Source organism: Balaenoptera physalus, assembly GCF_965194825.1.
Source record: "Balaenoptera physalus genome assembly, chromosome: 13".
Lineage (NCBI taxonomy): Eukaryota > Metazoa > Chordata > Mammalia > Artiodactyla > Balaenopteridae > Balaenoptera > Balaenoptera physalus.
In genome coordinates, this window is record NC_138892.1 from 14299665 (window position 1) to 14319791 (window position 20127).

At 39.8% G+C, this 20127-nt stretch overlaps 1 protein-coding gene and 1 long non-coding RNA gene across 5 annotated transcripts in view; one reads left to right on the forward strand and one right to left on the reverse strand.

Moving 5' to 3' along the window:
• LARGE1 (LARGE xylosyl- and glucuronyltransferase 1) overlaps window positions 1–20127 on the forward strand; it is a 603451-nt gene that overhangs the window by 508550 nt on the left and 74774 nt on the right. For all 4 annotated transcript variants that reach the window (XM_082420995.1, XM_082420992.1, XM_082420994.1 and 1 more), the window contains exons 8-9: window positions 5744–5856; window positions 7681–7806. In XM_082420995.1, the coding sequence (XP_082277121.1) occupies window positions 5744–5856; window positions 7681–7806 (239 nt within the window). The remainder of the gene's footprint in view (window positions 1–5743; window positions 5857–7680; window positions 7807–20127) is intronic.
• Window positions 1–20127, reverse strand: part of LOC309641222 — a 551394-nt gene that overhangs the window by 388013 nt on the left and 143254 nt on the right. The window lies entirely within an intron of this gene.

Below are 20127 nucleotides of genomic sequence, written 5' to 3' on the forward strand. Positions count from 1 at the left end.
TCTCTTAAGCTCCCAGCACAGCAGGAGTAGGTAAGGCTGTGTGAGCCCCACGCATCCCAGCCAGCTCCGTTGGGAGGGCCTTTCAAATTCAAGGCATTTTTGCCTCTGTGCAGAGTGCTGGGGCTTGCGCCATGCTCCCAGACCCCAGTGGCAAGTATGGAAAGGGCAGATCACGCAGCAGCAAAGGCCAGAGTCAAGCTTTTTGGCACTCCTGTCCCCCTGACAGCAGGGAAGCAGTGTCAACGTCTGTCTGGGGGCACTTATTCCAAAGCCAAAGCTGTGTTGTTTCAGCTTGAAAGGGTCCAATTTCAGAAGGAGCCATTTTCATCATTTTAACTAGTGTTCACTTAAAAAGCTTGTTCCCACATTGCGTGTGTGCACATGATTTGTATTAATTCGAGTGGGAATCAAGCAAGTTTAATGAGTGATAATTAGGTACCTTAATGAAGAAATGTATAGTTTCTGTAACTGTTATTTACAAACTTTTAGGTACCACTTCATATTTCCAAAGGCCTTCACAATCGTTAATTAGGGTATCTCCCCAGCACCATAGGAGTTAGGTCAATAAGTAGTTAGAGTTATGTTTCCCTAGAAATGTTGTTTTTTTAGCCTTGTACAATCTGGGTACAAACTCCCAACCTTTGAAGAAACAGGCAGATTCTTTTATAAGTACATGTTCGTGTGATTATATTTAACAGCTTAAACAGACTGCTTAGCTGCTTAAGAACGTAATTTGCTCACATGATTGTTCTTGGGGTGGATTTTCTTTCCATCAATTTCTTTTCTTCCTGTGGGTTGTATCCCTTAGTGGCCGCTTGCAATAACCCCAAGGGACATCTTAGTCATGCTGGTGGTGACACCCTAAGTGACGATTGACAGAAGACTAAGAAGCAATATGGACCTGGCAATATGTCACAATTTTTAAGCGTCCAGTGCATTCTACACGCACAAGGAGATTTTTAGAGAGACCAGTGAGTTCAGGCTCATAGAGAAGTTTTTGGGTATGGACATTTATTCTCAATGAATATTTCTCAAGTCAGCAATATTGAGTACTGTTCCTATTGTACTCAGTACTTTTTTTTTTTTTTTTGATGTCATAGAATCTTTACCTCAAGATAGGAAATAATAAATCATGGCATATACCAGATGCTTTGAAAGATATAATTTTTAAGTCCTTATAATCATCTTGGAGTTAATGTGGGATTGTCCCCTTATTACAAATAAGGAACTGGGGCTCAGGATCCCAGTGACTTTTTTAAAGAGATATTGCAATAAGTGATCATATCAGGACTCAAACCCAGGACTTACGTTTCCAAGTCCAGCACAGTTTTCATGTTACATACAGCTCCCTTCTGTGATAGCTGCAAAAATTCCTGTGTTCCTGGACTTCATTCTACTGCATCAGTGTGAGGTTACGGGAATATTTATTACACAAATAACCTGTGGTTAATTATAGATTTATGAACAAAGACAAATGCTAGACAGCTTTATGCAGCCTCTTTTTAATTGTCTTTTTTGAGAGAAGAGAGGGAAATGGGTCATTACCTTTTAAGGTCTGCTATTCAAATGTGTTAGAAAAGATCTGCTGCCTGATTGACATTCACAGCCCTGGAGGGAGAAGTCTGTCTGGCCTGACCTTCAGCAGGTAATCCTCTGCCTCTTTTAGATTTCAGTTTCGACATTAGTTATTTCAGGAAGCTTTTCCCTAATGCTCCCCCCACACCCAGATCACAATCAGTTCCCCTGTCCCCAGCTCCCATGGTTCTTCACACATCTCCTCTCTGTCACTCTTTTCCATTTTCTTGGTTACCCATCTCCCTTCCCTGTTAGGCCTTGCTCCCCAAGAACAAGGACTGTGTTTTACAAGCTGCTGAGTCCCCAGTTAACCCAGTGAATAGAACTGTAGGAGTTACTCAAAAGGTACCTCTAAAGTGAACTGTGTGCACATTGTATTTCAGCATCTGTATACGCTGCAGTGTGCTCAGCACCAAAAGTTTAGTTTCCATCCATCACCCTACAGTTGACCCCTTTTATCCATTTCACCCTCTCCACCTCCCCCTCTGATAACCACGACTCTATTCTCTGTATCTATGTGTGTATAATGTTGTGCACATGAAACTTATATAATGTTATAAACCAGTGTTACCCCCATCAATTTTTTTAAAAAAGAAATTTCAGTTAGGTTGCACATAGTAGGTGCTCAATAAATAACTGTTGAATGAGTGAGTAAAAGAAGAGATGTGAAAGGCACTTTAAATGTAGACTCCATGAGTCTCCGTGATGGCCTAAATTGTAAGAGAAAAGGAAGATGGGGCAATTCAAGATGTTTCAAGACAAATAGCACCATCAACACAGCAATCCTTGTACAACGTGGGAGGCTGTACCCCCGCTGAGCGCTCAGAAGTGTGCCCAGTGAATTGGGATTAGGATGTTTATTGCAGCATTGTTTATAAGAACAGAAACATGGGAAACAGCCAAAATGTCCTTCCGCAGCGGAATGCATAAATAAATTGTGGTGTAGCTATACAAGGAATGAATAAAGTGATTACAATGAATAAACTAGATACTGAAACCGTAACATGATTAACTCTTAAAAGCCATACATTGGGTGAAAAGGTAAGTTAGAGTAGAAAATATGCACTGTGAAACATACTGAAAACACTGTATATTGTTTATTAATATATGCATAAAGAATACAAATTAAAAAAACATGCAGGAAAATGAAACCCAGTCACTCCAGGATACTGGTTACCCTTGGGAAAGGGAGGGCTACAGTGGGATGGAGGAGCTTCTCATTTACCTGTGACATTTTATTATAAACAGCAAATGTGGCAGTATATTAACATTTATTAAATCGGGGTGGTAGGTATTTGTCATATTAGTCTCTGTACTTTTCTGTTAGTTTGAAATAGTTCATGCTTCTAAAAATTAAATTAAAATCACACAAAGGAGAAGGTTGGGTAACTGGGAGAAGGACCCTACATTTCTGCCTTTAGTCTTCTGTTCTGGACCACCCCCACCCCCCACCTCTTTTCAACTAGCCTGGCCAACTATATGGAGTCACATCTGCCACTTGGGACTTGCTAAGTCTTAACACCGTTTAAAAGCATCAATTCTCAGCTCAGTCTCCAGAGACTGATAGATCTACCATTGATGCCTCTAGAGGCTTCACAGTGTTCATAAGTATCTTTCGTCATTGTTTATAGTTTCTGCAGTCCTCATTTTTTCTATATATTGGAGCATCTAGCCCTAATTCTAAATCTAATTACCATTAGTTTCTGCAATAAGATTTAGTGAAATTCTCTTTCATATGTGTGACTGGAATCTATTTTCTTGACTCCATCACTACATTCTCTTGTTTTGTAACGCTGTCACTTTTTCTTTCCTTTCTCCCCCAAAGAAGCAATCAAATAATACCCTTGTGGTGAATTTTGCTGTTTCTAAAATTCCTCCCGTGTTTGGGGAACACTTCCAGTGGTGTGCTGGACCTAACTCCCCCTAGCTCAGGAGGGCCAGTTGTGCTCAGTCCTTCCCAACTGCTTGTTTGATGATATCACATCAGTAGCTTGAAATCGGCCACAATGAGAGTATTTACACCATGGCAATCAGCAGTCGCTACAAATCAAGGTTTGGGGTGGTTTTCCCCTGAAGAGCTAGCTGGTGGTTAAACATTTACCAGCCTACCACTAGGGGGCGTGGCAGTTTTCTGAGTTTGCAAGGCAAGTAGCATTTTCCTCCTTTTACCCAGGTAGAAACCAAAAGTCAGAAAAGGAGAAGGTCTTGGCCTGAGTCACAGAACTCCCCAGAGGCATTGCTGGGGCTCTGGTCTGTGTGGTATAGCTGAAGAAGCACCAGCTTTGGAGTCAGGCAGATCTAAGTTTGGATCTCGTAGAGCTGCTCTTGTACTGTGAACTGTTTAAGCGTGTGACCCACCTGCCCCCCTCAGTTTCCCCACCTGCAAAATAAGGATGACAATATTTACCTTATCAATGTGCAAAAAACCTAACAAAGCACAAGGGAGATATGCGATAAATATGATTTGCCCTTCTGACTTAAAAGTTCAGATCTCTGTGTATTATCCCATTCTTCCCATAACCATATATATTCTATTTCAACTCTCCCTACCTGAGCAAACACCTTTCACTAAATAGTGAATGTACTTTTGGGCTTCCCTGGTGGTGCAGTGGTTAAGAATTCGCCCGCCAATGCAGGGGACACAGGTTCGAGCCCTGGTCCAGGAAGATCCCACATGCCGCAGAGCAACTAAGCCCGTGCGCCACAACTACTAAACCTGCGCTCTAGAGCCCGTACTCTGCAAAAAGAGAAGCCACCACAATGAGGAGCCCACTCGCCGCAACTAGAGAAAGCCCACTCGCAGTAACGAAGACCCACTGCAGCTAAAAATAAATAAATAAATAAATTTATTTTTTAAAAAGTAGTGAATATACTTTTTCTCCAAGTATGTGCCACTGGAATAAGTAGAAAAAAGTCTCAGTGTTGCCATTTATGTGTGATTTGGGGAATCAGTTTCTTTCCGACAATCTTAGAAAATGTACTAGGTATCAACTAAGATCATTTTTCAGCTGCCTGGAGTTTTCTCCACTGACTGTTCTGCTGAGCTAAGCTTCCTGAGGAGGATTGATTTGGGAGGCCATCGGGGCCACAATTCCATCCACCAAAGTAACTGCGGTGGCCTGCAGGGACATTCTCTTGCTCTTGTTCTGTGCTCTGTGCTCTGTACTGTCTCTGCATGCTCTCACCGACCTGGTGATAGGCATTTGCTCCTAAGCCATTCAGCTAAGCCAAAATGTATTTTTCTTTTTAGACTTTTACTAATGTATTTTTACCTGAATAATACATTTAGTTGTTTTTAACATTTTAAAAAATACAAAGGTATATACAGTGGCAATTTCCCTTCCTAGACAGTCCGCCCTTCATTCAGGTCCCTCCCCATGAAAACTAACCCCACAAAAAAGAAGATGGAAAGGAGGAGGAAGCAGCCTCTGACTATTAGTTTCTTATGAACCCAAAGGCTGTTGGAGCCCCATCTTGAACACCCAGCATCAGCAGAGCCTTCACCATAGTTTCCATCTGTGTTGATTCTGTTGGACCAAAGAAGTCTGTTGAAACCAGGACTACTGCAACGAGCTCATATGGCTTATCAGTAGGTATAAAGCAAATTGGCAAAGACATACCCAGAATAAAGTCAGAGAGGATCTGCTTTGTTTCTGTAAAGATAAATGGCATATGTTGTATAAACACCATCCATCAGCTAACCCTAGGTAGGTTGTCATATATCTGGAGAAAAACATAGGAGAGAATCTATGCTTACAGGTGAGGTACTATGTGTCAGGTGCAGTGCTAGGCTTTTTTTTTTTTTTTTTTTTTTGGTGGTAAAATAAACATAACATAAAAATGCCATTGTAACCATCTTTCAGTGTGCAGTTCAGTGGCATTTGGGGCATTCACGTTGTGGTGCAGCCATCACCACCATCCGTCTCCAGGGCGTGCTGGGCTCCTTCGCCCATCTCACTCAGTCCTTGGGACAGCTTCTGAGGTCTGTGTTAATGTTCTCCACGCAATGAGGATATTTCAGAGAGATTGTTTACGTCTCATCCTGAGTACCTGGCAGAGCCTGGGGTGAATCCAGGCGTGTTCATCTCCAGAACACGTGGACACGCGTGCCTGGCTGTCTCTCTTACTGTCGTGTTTTTCCTCTCTTCCATCCTGTACTGTGGTCTAGGGGTGATCCTGCTGCTTCTGGACAAGCTGCGGAAGATGAAGTGGGAGCAGATGTGGAGGCTGACCGCAGAGAGGGAGTTGATGGGCATGCTCTCCACATCCTTAGCTGATCAGGTGAGTAGCCAGCTTAGAAGGTACGGTTATTCCTGAGCTCCCTGGTGCTGTTTCTCAAAATTGGCAAGTGGCTGAGTCTGCATTGTTTTTCCAGATCTGTATGACTGCTTACTTGGATAGATCTGCCTTGTACTTGCCAGCCTCAGACAACAGCACTCCCCTTAGTTCATTCCCCTTGTTCGCTCGTGTGCGTGTTCAGCAGACTTGCCCTGCACACAGTGCGTGCCAGGGAATATGTTCAGAAATAGGATTACAGAGATAAATGAAGGACACAGTCCTTGGCCTCAGAGAGCTCACAGTTTATTGAAGAAGAGTCATAAGTAAATGATAATTTGGTGTGTTAGGAGGTCACCGTCTTCATCTTGGTGTAGAATATCCAGTGCCTGCCCCCTGAGATTCCAGAAGACCAAGGAATATTTCCCAGACAAGATTCCATTTTCCTTTCTGGCAAATAGAATCTAACTTTTGAAGCAAACCTTTTGCTTAGATCCTATACTATGACCCCATCCTCAAGGGAAATGCATTTAAATAGAAGGGACAAACCTCCTTGGCTGGTGAAACCAGCTTTTAATCCAGGTAATCTGAAGAAGCCCATGAACTCCACCAAACTATTAACATAAATTCATTAAAACCCCATTTCTCATTTTGGCTAAGAAATGCAGAGGCCTGAGCCTTTGACGTTGAATCTACCAGGGTCACACATCTAGATTATGAGTTTCCCATGGTATAAATGGCCATCTTGAAATGTAAAGATGATTTCTGTGAGTTCTCTGCATTTTATCCTTTCCTGTTTAACCAGAAAGCAAGCTCACTCTCCCTTTTTTTGATCAACATTCAGTTGTCTGATTTGTTGAATTTTTGCAAAGTTTTCTAATGTGGAGGAAACAAGAAACTCTGTGGTGTTAGTTTACTGTATTTTTTTAGCATTGTTATTATTCTGTATTTCCCAAGCAGCCAGAAACTAATTTCCTTTTTCAAACGTGAGATATGGTATAATGAATGAGTTAAAAATTACCCAGGTAGCTGTTTTAAACCTGAGGGGAAAATTGTCCTCCATCATCATATTTCAAGTCAGGTCATAATGACTTGAGTGTGTCCCCAAAAGCTAGCAATTGCCTGTCCATGTCCAATGAGGATAGTTTATTCAGCCATCTCCTTCTGCGAAGGCCCATAATTCACCTCCCAACACCACCTGTCAGCAGCTAGTTAATATGTGTGGCCTGCCTGGTGCAAGAGCTTGGAGAAGAGCTGGAAAGAAGTAAAGCCTCCCTAGAAAAGTCAGAGTTGGATTTGGAAATGGGGAGCACGGGCACAGACACCCTGGCCCGCAGGAATCCCAGGTGCATCCATCACCGAGTCTGCCCCGCGCCCCAGGGAATGCTCCTGAAGCAGGATCTGTAATTTGTCTCAGGCCCTCAATGAGCAGAGCAACCTGTCATCACGCAGTTTCCTCTCCAGGAGGCTCAGGATGGATGACACAGGGTTCCCCGGTGAGGTGAGAAGAGGGGCGGAAAAGTGACTTCATTTATTATATGCTGGCTCGGGTGGAAAAGACGCTCCGTGTCTGCCCCCTTTGCTGGATGGTGCTCACTGAGACCAGCAGGACCCGTGAGCTTCAAGTCAGTGTGGGGCATTCCCCCCTCTCTATTCAAACGTGACTGCTTGGTTTCTAGAGATAAAAGGCAAGGGAAATGCCCTGCAGTGCAAGTGAGCCTGTGCTCCGAGCAGGGGGCTCAAGAGAGATTGCACAGGAGATGCGGTGCCTCAAGAGCCAGCATCACAAGCTCAGCCCATCTGACTGTATCTCTGGCTTTTATCCCCTAGGATATTTTCAACGCTGTCATCAAACAAAACCCCTTCCTCGTGTATCAGCTCCCCTGCTTCTGGAACGTGCAGCTGTCAGACCACACCCGCTCTGAGCAGTGCTACAGAGACGTGTCTGATCTAAAGGTAGGGTAAGGAAGGCCCTGGTGGGCGGTGGCAGAGGGAAGCTGGATGGGGCAGCGCCCTTCAGGGGGATGATTGGCTCGGAGCTTTGTGTGCAGTGTGGTGAGAGAGAGAGAGAAGGGTGCAGAAGAGCAAAAAGAATGGGCTTTTATTCTTTGTTTTGTTCCCCCCCACCCCGCCCTGTTTTGGCTTTCTGGAAAGCGTCAGGCCTCCCAGCACAAGAACCAGCTTGTGTGGTTATTCTTCCTGCTACCTGCTGCCGGCTGTTTTGGCTCATGTTGGCTCCCCAAATCCAGTCATTTAATTCAAATGAAAACATTTATTGAGGGCCTACTTTGTGCCAGGTGCTGTAGATATGGATATGAATAACTTATTTTCTACTTTCAAATCATTCTTGGCAGAGAGGAGCAGAGACACATGTAAGGAAATAAATGTAAAGAAATATGACAGATGCTGTGATAGTTGTGGATGAGGTGAGATGCCAGCAGGGAGAAGGGACAGTGAGAGAAAAGCCTTTATCATTGGTCTCTAAGTACCAAACACAGTGGTAAGGCCTGACAGGAGATAGACAAAGAAGAAGGGGGGTGTGTATCAATTACCTACTGCCACAGATAGTGCTGCGTAACAAACTATTCTAATAGGGGCTTAAATCATCAACCATGTATTTAGTTGATGAGTCCACAGGTTGACTGGATGGTTGTCTGATATTCACTGGCTTAGCCAAATGTCTATGGTCAGCTTCAGATGGGGTGGCTGGTGGCTAGGGCAACTTGGTTCTCCTCCAGTGTCTCCTATGTCCTGTCAGCAGGCCAGTCTAGCTCGTTCTCATGGCAAAGCAGAGGTGGAAAAGGAAGCCCTAGGGCACACAAGGAAACCCGAGTCCTTCTTGCTGACATCCTATGTGCCAAAGTAACTGTGTGGCTGAGACCAGAGCTAAGGGGTGTGTCAGAATTCCCTACCTATAGTCGTGAAGGGTTGAAAGAGTGAAGAACTGACCTCAGCTATTAAATGACAGATTAATGATTTGAACCCAGGCCTGTCTGACACCAAGTGTGTTTGCCCTCTGGCTGTAACAGAAGAACTAGATACACATGCATCCATAGAGAGTTTGTTTCATTTAAAATTTATACCCATTGCCCAGGTGACGATGTGGTGACAATAATTGCAAGTTATAAAAAGGAAAAAGGGACCCAAACCTTGCTTTTCTAACAAGTCAGGCTTCTCTTATTGGTTTCTGGTCCATATCCACATTATGTACATATTATGTCTTATTTATAGTCACAATTTACATGGAATTTTGTATTCTTCCATTGCTTAGCCATTCTGGTTACCTTAGTTGTTTTCAAACTTTCACAAATATAAATATTGAACAGCTCAAAGTTCACACCTTCTCAGGAGTGAAATCACAGAGTCAAAAATAAAGAACTGTTTTTTAACACACTTGAAATTCATTGCAAAATATTTAAAACAGAAGTACCTGCATTATTCATTCTTTAAATCGGCATTTATGAAATTCCTTCAATATGTCATGTATTTGTTAGCCATAAGGAGAATAGATGAAATGCACAGGAATATTTCCAAGAATATCATGAACTAAAAGTTCAAAGGGGAGGAAAATAAAACCAACCCTATAAAGAACACCTAAAAATGCTGCATAAAAATTTTTTTAATATTTTGAAAGCATAGCTGATCAGTTCATAAATTAAATGAAGTAAGCAGAGGCCAAAAAACAGTGATAAAGTGTGACTCCAGAATGATAAGCAAAAAGTAGCTGCATCTGACATTTGCTGGGTATTTGCTTATCCTTGGTGTCTGGGAGCCTGGTATAAATGTAGGTAGCTGTATAATTATTGTTCAAACAAGGGAATGCTACCATGGGTTGCACTGGGATAATAGGCCTAAATCAAAATCAGGCAACCCATATGTATAGCCATTCTGTTGAAATGCTATGTGTGGGAACTTGGGCCCCAACACGAAAAAACACAATTAGAAGACCCTGACATAAAGTCAGGATCCATGAAGAGTGATATCCTCGGTAGATAAACAGTTTAAAAACCCATAGTATAGGAGGAAACAGCAGAGATTGTTGCCTGTTTCATTCTTTGCTTTTGGTGGAACAAGAGAGAAATGTTTCCCCTGAGAATTCCTAATTTGAAGCCTGTGCTCATATTATTTGGGGGGCTAAAATTATATGTGTGGGGCAGAAATACAAAGAAGAAAATGAAAAATTTCCAGACCCCTGGGAGAAACAAACAGAAATCTGATCTTGAAGAATACTCTCAAAAACAAGACTTCAGAATCCTTTAGGTGGAGTTTCTAGAAAAATGAGTTCTCAGTCAGTTATCACTGAACACACAAGGAAGTAAGCTACCATGAGAGAGGGCAGAAACTGACCATAGAATTAAACCTCAAAGACTACAGGTATTAGACTCATCAGGCATGAAACATAATATAAGCATTTCTATTGTATAAAATATTAAAAAAAGAATATTAAAAGTAGATTAGAGGAACAAGAGATTCTCAAAGATGAATAGGCCTATTCAGATCAACTAGGATTTGTAGACGTGAAAAATATAATTATTGAAATTATAAATTAAATAAATGTGTTAAGCAGTAGATGAGACCCAGCTGAAGAGAGACTTAGTGAACAGGAAGAGATATCTAAGGAAATTACCCAAAACACGCACACTGAAAAAAAGAGATAGAAAAATAAAGGGAAGTTAAGATACTGGGATATGTCTAATTAGATTTTCAGAAGGAGATAAAGAGAAAATTGGAAGTGAGGCATCATTGGATGGGGTGGTGAATGGGAATTTTTCAGAACTGTTAAAAGGTATCCATAGATACAAGAAGGATTGTGGGGCTTCCCTGGTGGTGCAGTCGTTGAGAATCTGCCTGCTAATGCAGGGGACACGGGTTCGAGCCCTGGTCTGGGAATATTCCACATGCCGCGGAGCAACTAGGCCCGTGAGCCACAACTACTGAGCCTGCGCGTCTGGAGCCTGTGCTCCACAACAAGAGAGGCCACAATAGTGAGAGGCCCACGCACCACGATGAAGAGTGGCCCCCGCTTGCCGCAACTAGAGAAAGCCCTTGCTCAGAAACGAAGACCCAACACAGCCAAAAATAAATAAATAAATAAATAAATAAAAATAAAGGAATTCCTTAAAAAAAAATGCAAAAAAAAAGGAAAAGAAAAGTAAATAAGAGCATAGAAAAAGTAGGGGGAAATAGAAAACAAGAAATCAAAATGATGTAAATAAGTCCAGATATATCAATAATCAAATAAACAAATTTTGCCAGGGAGAAGATAGGTTGTCAGATTGACTAGGAAACAATATCCAACATATGCTATTTACAAGAGACATGCCTGATACAAAACTACCCAGAAAGGTTGACAGTAAAATTATGGGAAAAGAATATCAGGCAGATATCATCCCAAATAAAACTGGGTGACTATCTTGATATCAGACAAAGCATTGGTAGGTACAGAGATGGTCACAACTTAAAAACAAAAAGTTCACCAAGAAGAAGATATAAATGCAGATTCATTTACTCAATCTCTTAATGTTTTTGAGCCCAGTGATTCTTCCGAGTTCTAGGAATACAACGAAGGTTAAAGCAAACAAAAGCCTCTCACATGTGGAACTTTCTATCTAGGAGATAAAGCAGAGTTATAGGAGATAACAAGAGAATACTGTGAACAAAATTATGTCAATAAATTTGAAAACTGTGAAAGGAACATATTCCTAGAAATGTATAATTTATCAAAACAGACTTAAGAAAAAAATATAAAGTCTGGATTATTTTCTAGTCATTACACTTTCTTACAAAGAAAATAGTACCCCTAGATAGATAGTGAGAAGAAGATGTTTTACCAATTTTTTTTTTAACCAAAAGGTATTTCCAGTTTTTAGTCAACTTTTCCAAGGAATAGGAAAAGAGGAACACTTTTTTTTTTTTTAATTTATTTATTTTTATTTTTGGCTGTGTTGGGTCTTCGTTTCTGTGCAAGGGCTTAATCTAGTTGTGGCAAGCGGGGGCCACTGTTCATCGCGGTGCGCAGGCCTCTCACTGTCGCGGCCTTTCTTGTTGCGGAGCACAGGCTCCAGACGCGCAGGCTCAGTAGTTGTGGCTCACGGGCCCAGTTGCTCCACGGCATGTGGGATCTTCCCAGACCAGGGCTCGAACCCATGTCCCCTGCATTGGCAGGTGGATTCTCAACCACTGCACCACCAGGGAAGCCCGAGGAACACTTTTTAACTCATTCAGTGAGGCCAGGATATCCTTGATACCAAAACCAGACAAGGAGATTACAAGAAAGGAAAATTGCAGACCTATCTCATCCATGAATACTGATGTAAAAATCTTAAGCAAAATATTAGCAGACTGAATCCAGCCATGTATAAAATAGATCATACATCATGGCCAAGTTGGGTTTATTCCAGGAAATACAAGAGTGATCTAACATTGAAAAAAATCCACAAGTGTCATTTAGCATGTTAATAGATTAAAGGAGAAATACCATCTGATTATCTAAATAGATTCAGGACGATTATTTGATAAAATTAAATATTCATTTGTGACAAAACCTCTTATGAACAGAATCTACTGAAAACCTACAGCAAACTTTTGCTGAGCATTTGCTTAGGGTTCTGCTAAATAATTAAAAGAAAACAATAGGGTGCCCACGAACACCCACACATTTTTGGAAATTTGATACATGACAAGGTGGCATTGCTGGCCATTGGAGAAAGGATGTAATTTTCTGTAAATGGTGTTGAGACACCTGATTATGTACAATAATCAGGAAAAACTGAAAATGGGTCCCTGTCTCACACCATATACAAAACTTACTCCGATGGATTAGAGACTTCAAAGGGAAAGGCCAAATTAAATGTTGATTTTTTAAAAATTAGGAAATTAGCCTATGACCTTATAATAGGGAAAACACCAAAAGCGTATATCATAAATGAAAGGGTCAATGAATTCAACCACATTGAAATTAATAACTCCATCAAAGTGGCATCAAAAAGAGAAAAGAAAAAAAAGTTTCAACATACACAACTGACAAAGGACTAGTAAACAAAGTATACAAAAATTTTTAATTTTTAAGAGAAATGTGTAAATATAAATTCATTTCACAGAATTGCAAAGAAAATGGCCAATAAACACTTGAAAAGATGTACAACCTCTTTGTTAATCAGGGAAGTGAAAATTAAGACCACAAATAATTGAAAAAGTGGTACTAATGAAGTCTCATTTATCAGTAGGAACTCTCCTGTACCGTTGATGGGAGTGTAAATGTATACAACCAAGTTGGGAAAACACTTTGGCACCATACGGTAAACTTGAAGTAATACCTATTTTACAATCTAGGGCTTGGATGTAATTGGTCAAAAATTGAGACTTGGATGACTTCCTGCAGAAAGCACTCTGCCAGCTACCAGCGGGCAAATGGTGACAGATTGAAGTCAGGCCATATGTCCTCATAATAAATGGCATTGTTTGACTAGGCAGCGGCACAGTAGAGTTAAAAGCTCAAGTCTTATTTTCATATCAAAAAGTAAAACAATAAAATTCCACAAAAATCAGTGCAACTAAAAGCTTTGGCAGGCCTTATTGAAAAAGGAAGGAAATTCTGTCAGCCTACAACGTGGATGACCTTTGAAGACATGCTAAGTGAAATACTCCAAACACAAAAGGACAAATGTTGTATGACTCCACTTATATGAGATAACTAAAATACTCAAATTCATAGACACAGGAAGTAGAATAAAGGTTACTAGGGGCTGGGGTGAGGGGAGAATATGGGGTTAATGGGTACAGAGTTTGAGTATAGGATGATGAAAAAGTTCTGGAGATGGATAGCGGTGATGGTTGTACAACAATGTAAATGTACTTAAGGGCACTGAACTATACACTTAAAAATGGTTAAAATGGTAAATTGTATGTATATTTTACCACAATAAAAAAAAATCTGGGGCTTCCCTGGTGGCGCAGTGGTTAAGAATCCGCCTGCCAGTGCAGGGGACACGAGTTTGAACCCTGGTCCAGGTAGATCCCACATGCCGCGGAGCAGCTAAGCCCATGCACCACAACTACTGAGCTTGCGCTCTAGAGCCCGCGAGCCACACTACTGAAGCCCACGCCCCTAGAGCCCGTACTTCTCAACAAGAGAAGCCACCGCAATGAGAAGCCTGCGCACCGCAACGAAGAGTAGCCCCCGCTTTCCGCAACCAGAGAAAGCCCGCACACAGCAACGAAGACCCAACACAGCCAAAAATAAATAAAAATAAATTTTTAAAAAAAAATCTGGAGGTGGAGGGACCTTGGCAAGTGTCCTATGAAACTGATTGTTTTTAGGAGGATTAGTATGAGTTTCATTAAAGAAACCAGTCATAAGCCAGTATATTTGGCATGATTTCTGAGCACCTCTAAACTGGCAGCCACAAAAAGGAAAAGAAAAAGCTTCATAAATTAGAGGAGACTCTTCATTTGCAAACTTTCAACTTCTATGTTTTATAGATGCCAACAAAGCTTGGTCTCCAAGTGTATGTCCCATCTGCCCACCACATACATACCAATGTGTTCATGCTGCCATATTTATTGAGTGATTACTATATGCCAGGTACTGTTACAGGTCCTAGTGATGCCGCAGGAAACTAAACAGACAAAGCCATTGGTCACGTAGAGCTTAGGTGCTGGCGTAGCAGATGGCTGTGCCTCTTTGGCATTGCTTAGTGTTGCTTAATTATTGTCACTTTGAACCTATCAAATGAAATAATTTGTGAACCCCCTTTGGCAGCCTCTTCTATATGTGAATAGAGGAGTTTCCATTAAATGACAAAACCATGAAGATAGATTTAAACCAACTTTAATCCATATCTTTTTTTTTCACACACACACACCCTGTATTTTATTTTTACAAGAGATAGACTGAAACCAAGCATTGTACATGGATGACCACAACAAAAGCAACAATGATTGCAATTACCAAACATGAAACACACTCATACTATGTCATAATATTGACATTCAGTCCAGTAATCCTCCACTGTAGGAGCTCCTTTACTTTGCAGTGAAAATTGATTTGTATATTCTTTGCCTCTGAGTCCTTGTGGGATTTTTTTTTTTTAATTCAAACAGAAAGTCACAAAAATTATACTCATCCTCATCAGTTCACTCAGTCCCGCGTAATTAATTTTTTTTTTTTTTCATGATCTTTTGTTACCACTTTTATGAGTTCATCAGTTTTTCATTAGAGTTCTGAAAATGCTTATTTATTCAGTTCAGCAGTACAGTCAGTTACCAGAAACCTGTACTTGTCAGAGTCTTTTCCATGAATTTCTTGAAGATGAAACCCTTTTATAGGAACATATTTGCAAAAGCATCAGAGTACACCCAGAACTGTCTGTAAATGACAAAAAACTTAAAAATGACCACGGTTAAAGATTTGATGAAAGTTCATAATAATGCAGTTGACAAGAAAATTAGTTATTTCTGAGATATACATTTTAAAGTAATAACTAGGATTATGACTTATAACATTACACCAGAACATATAAGATTTTTAGAAATTTCATGTAATGTCTGAAACATTTATATTAACATATTTCCATACAAATAACCCAATGAAAGTTTAGTATTACTTGTTTGTTTTTTTATACTGCAGGTTCTTATTAGTCATCAATTTTATACACATCAGTGTATACATGTCAATCCCAATCGCCCAATTCAGCACACCACCATCCCCACCCCACCGCAGTTTTCCCCCCGTGGTGTCCATATGTCTGTTCTCTAAATCTGTGTCTCAACTTCTGCCCTGCAAACCGGCTCATCTGTACCATTTTTCTAGGTTCCATATAAATGCGTTAATATACGATATTTGTTTTTCTCTTTCTGACTTACTTCACTCTGTATGACAGTCTCTAGGTCCATCAACCTCACTACAAAAAACTCAATTTCCTTTCTTTTTATGGCTGAGTAATATTCCATTGTATATATGTACCACAACTTCTTTATCCATTCGTCTGTCGATGGGCATTTAGGTTGCTTCCATGACCTGGCTAAATAGTGCTGCAATGAACATTCAGGTGCATGTGTCTTTTTGAATTACAGTTTTCTCTGGGTATATGCCCAGTAGTGGGATTGCTGAGTCACATGGTAATTCTATTTTTAGTTTTTTAAGGAACCTCCATATTGTTCTCCATAGTGGCTGTATCAATTTACATTCCCACCAACAGTGCAAGAGGGTTCCCTTTTCTCCACACCCTCTCCAGCATTTGTTGTTTGTAGATTTTCTGATGATGCCCATTCTAACTGTTGTGAGGTGATACCTCATTGTAGTTTTGATTTGCATTTCGCTAATAATTAGTGATGTTGAGCTGCTTTTCATGTGCTTCTTGGCCATCTGTATGTCTTCTTTGGAGAAATGTCTATTTAGATCTTCTGCCCATTTTTGGATTGGGGTGTTTGTTTCTTTAATATTGAGCTGAATGAGCTGTTTATATATTTTGGAGATTAATCCTTTGTCTTTTGATTCGTTTGCAAATATTTTCTCCCATTTTGAGGGTTGTCTTTTTGTCTTGTTTATGGTTTCCTTTGCTGTGCAAAAGCTTTGAAGTTTCATTAGGTCCCATTTGTTTATTTTTGTTTTTATTTCCATTACTCTAGGAGGTGGATCAAAAAAGATCTTGCTGTGATTTATGTCAAAGAGTGTTCTTCCTATGTTTTCCTCTAAGAGTTTTATAGTGTCCAGTCTTACATATAGGTCTCTAATCCATTTTGAGTTTATTTTTGTGTATGGTGTTAGGGAGTATTCTAATTTCATTCTTTTACATGTAGCTGTCCAGTTTTCCCAGCACCACTTATTGAAGAGACTGTCTTTTCTCCATTGTATATCTTTGCCTCCTTTGTCATAGATTAGTTGACCATAGGTGAGTGGGTTTATCTCTAGGCTTTCTATCTTGTTCCATTGATCTATGTTTCTGTTTCTGTGCCAGTACCATATTGTCTTGATTACTGTAGCTTTGTAGTATAGTCTGAAGTCAGGGAGTCTGATTCCTCCTGCTCCGTTTTTTTCCCTCAAGACTGCTGTGGCTATTCGGGGTCTTTTGTGTCTCCATATAAATTTTAAGATTTTTTGTTCTAGTTCCATAAAAAATGCCATTGCTAATTTGATAGGGATTGCATTGAATCTGTAGATTGCTTTGGGTAGTATAGTCATTTTCACAATATTGATTCTTCCAATCCAAGAACATGGTATATCTCTCCATCTGTTGGTATTATCTTTAATTTCTTTCATCAGTGTCTTATAGTTTTCTGCATACAGGTCTTTTGTCTCCCTAGGCAGGTTTATTCCTAGGTATTTTATTCTTTTTGTTGCAGTGGTAAATGGGAGTGTTTCCATCATTTCTCTTTCAGATTTTTCATCATTAGTGTATAGGAATGCAAGAGATTTCTGTGCATTAATTTTGTATCCTGCAACTTTACCATATTCATTAATTAGCTCTAGCAGTTTTCTGGTGGCAGTTTTAGGATTCTCTGTCGTATCATGTCATCTGCAAACAGTGACAGTTTTACTTCTTCTTTTCCAATTTGTATTCCTTTTATTTCTTTTTCTTCTCTGATTGCTGTGGCTAGGACTTCCAGAACTATGTTGAATAATAGTGGTGAGAGTGGACATCCTTGTCTCGTTCCTGATCTTAGAGGAAATGCTTTCAGTTTTTCACCATTGAGAATGATGTTTGCTGTGGGTTTGTCGTATATGGCCTTTATTATGTTGAGGTAGGTTCCCTCTATGCCCACTTTCTGGAGAGTTTTTATCATAAATGGGTGTTGAATTTTGTCAAAAGCTTTTTCTGCATCTATTGAGATGAGCATATGGTTTTTATTCTTCAATTTGTTAATATGGTGTATCACATTGATTGTTTTGTGTATATTGAAGAATCCTTGCATCCCTGGGATAAATCCCACTTGATCATGGTGTATGATCCTTTTAATGTGTTGTTGGATTCTGTTTGCTTGTATTTTGTTGAGGATTTTTGCATCTATATTCATCTGTGATATTGGTCTGTAATTTTCTTTTTTGTAGTGTCTTTGTCTGGTTTTGGTATCAGGGTGATGGTGGCCTCATAGAATGAGTTTGGGAGTGTTCCTTCTTCTGCAGTTTTTTGGAAGAGTTTGAGAAGGATAGGCGTTAGCTCTTCTCTAAATGTTTGATACAATTCACCTGTGAAGCCATCTGGTCCTGGACTTTTGTTTGTTGGAAGATTTTTAATCCCAGTTTCAATTTCATTACTTGTGATTGGTCTGTTCACATTTTCTATTTCTTCCTGGTTCAGTCTTGGAAGGTTATACCTTTCTAAGAATTTGTCCATTTCTTCCAGGTTGTCCATTTTATTGGCATAGAGTTGCTTGTAGTAGTCTCTTAGGATGCTTTGTATTTCTGCGGTGTCTGTTGTAACTTCTCCTTTTTCATTTCTGATTTTATTGATTTGAGTCCTCTCCCTCTTTTTCTTGATGAGTCTGGCTAATGGTTTATCAATTTTGTTTATCTTCGCAAAGAACCAGCTTTTAGTTTTATTGATCTTTGCTATTGTTTTCTTTGTTTCTATTTCATTTATTTCTGCTCTGATCTTTATGATTTCTTTCCTTCTGCTAACTTTGGGTTTTGTTTGTTCTTCTTTCTCTAGTTTCTTTAGGTGTAAGGTTAGATTGTTTACTTGAGATTTTTCTTGTTTCTTTAGGTAGTCTTGTATAGCTATAAACTTTCCTCTTAGAACTGCTTTTGCTGCATCCCATAGGTTTTGAGTCATCGTGTTTTCATTCTCATTTGTCTCTAGGTATTTTTTGATTTCCTCTTTGATTTCTTCAGTGATCTCTTGGTTATTTAGTAACATATTGTTTAGCCTCCATGTGTTTGTGTTTTTTACATTTTTTTCCCTGTAATTCATTTCTAATCTCATAGCGTTGTGGTCAGAAAAGATGCTTGATATGATTTCAATTTTCTTAAATTTACTGAGGCTTGATTTGTGACCCAAGATGTGATCTACCCTGGAGAATGTTCTGTGCGCACTTGAGAAGAAAGTGTGATCTGCTGTTTTTGGATGGAATGTCCTATAAATATCAATTAAATCTAACTGGTCTATTGTGTCATTTAAAGCTTCTGTTTCCTTATTTATTTTCATTTTGGATGATCTGTCCATTGGTGTAAGTGAAGTGTTAAAGTCCCCCACTATTATTGTCTTACTGTCAATTTCCTCTTTTATAGCTGTTAGCAGTTGCCTTATGTATTGAGGTGCTCCTATGTTGGGTACATATATATTTATAATTGTTATATCTTCTTCTTGGATTGATCCCTTGATCATTATGTAGTGTCCTTCCTTGTCTCTTGTAACATTCTTTATTTTAAAGTCTATTTTATCTGATATGAGTATAGCTACTCCAGCTTTCTTTTGATTTCCATTTGCATGAAATATCTTTTTCCATCCCCTCACTTTCAGTCTGTATGTGTCCCTAGGTCTAAAGTGGGTCTCTTGTAGACAGCATATATATGGGTCTTGTTTTTGTATCCCTTCAGCAAGCCTGTGTCTTGTGGTTGGAGCATTTAATCCATTCACGTTTAAGGTAATTATCGATATGTATGTTCCTATGACCATTTTCTTAATTGTTTTGGGATTGTTTCCTTTTCTTCTCTTGTGTTTCCCACTTAGAGAAGTTCCTTTAGCATTTGTTGTAGAGCTGGTTTGGTGGTGCTGAATTCTCTTAGCTTTTGCTTGTCTGTAAAGCTTTTGATTTCTCCATCGAATCTAAATGAGATCCTTCCCGGGTAGAGTAATCTTGGTTGTAGGTTCTTCCCTTTCATCACTTTAAGTATATCATGCCACTCCCTTCTGGCTTGTAGAGTTTCTGCTGAGAAATCAGCTGTTAACCTTATGGGAGTTCCCTTGTATGTTATTTGTTGTTTTTCCCTTGCTGCTTTCAGTAATTTTTCTTTGTCTTTAATTTTTGCCACTTTGATTACTATGTGTCTCAGCGTGTTTCTCCTTGGGTTTATCCTGTATGGGACTCTCTGTGCTTCCTGGACTTGGGTGGCTATTTCCTTTCCCATGTTAGGGAAGTTTTCGACTATAATCTCCTCAAATATTTTCTCTGGTCCTTTCTCTCTCTCTTCTCCTTCTGGGACCCCTATAATGCGAATGTTGTTGCGTTTAATGTTGTCCCAGAGGTCTCTTAGGCTGTCTTCATTTCTTTTCATTCTTTTTTCTTTAGTCTGTTCCGCAGCAGTGAATTCCACCATTCTGTCTTCCAGGTCACTTA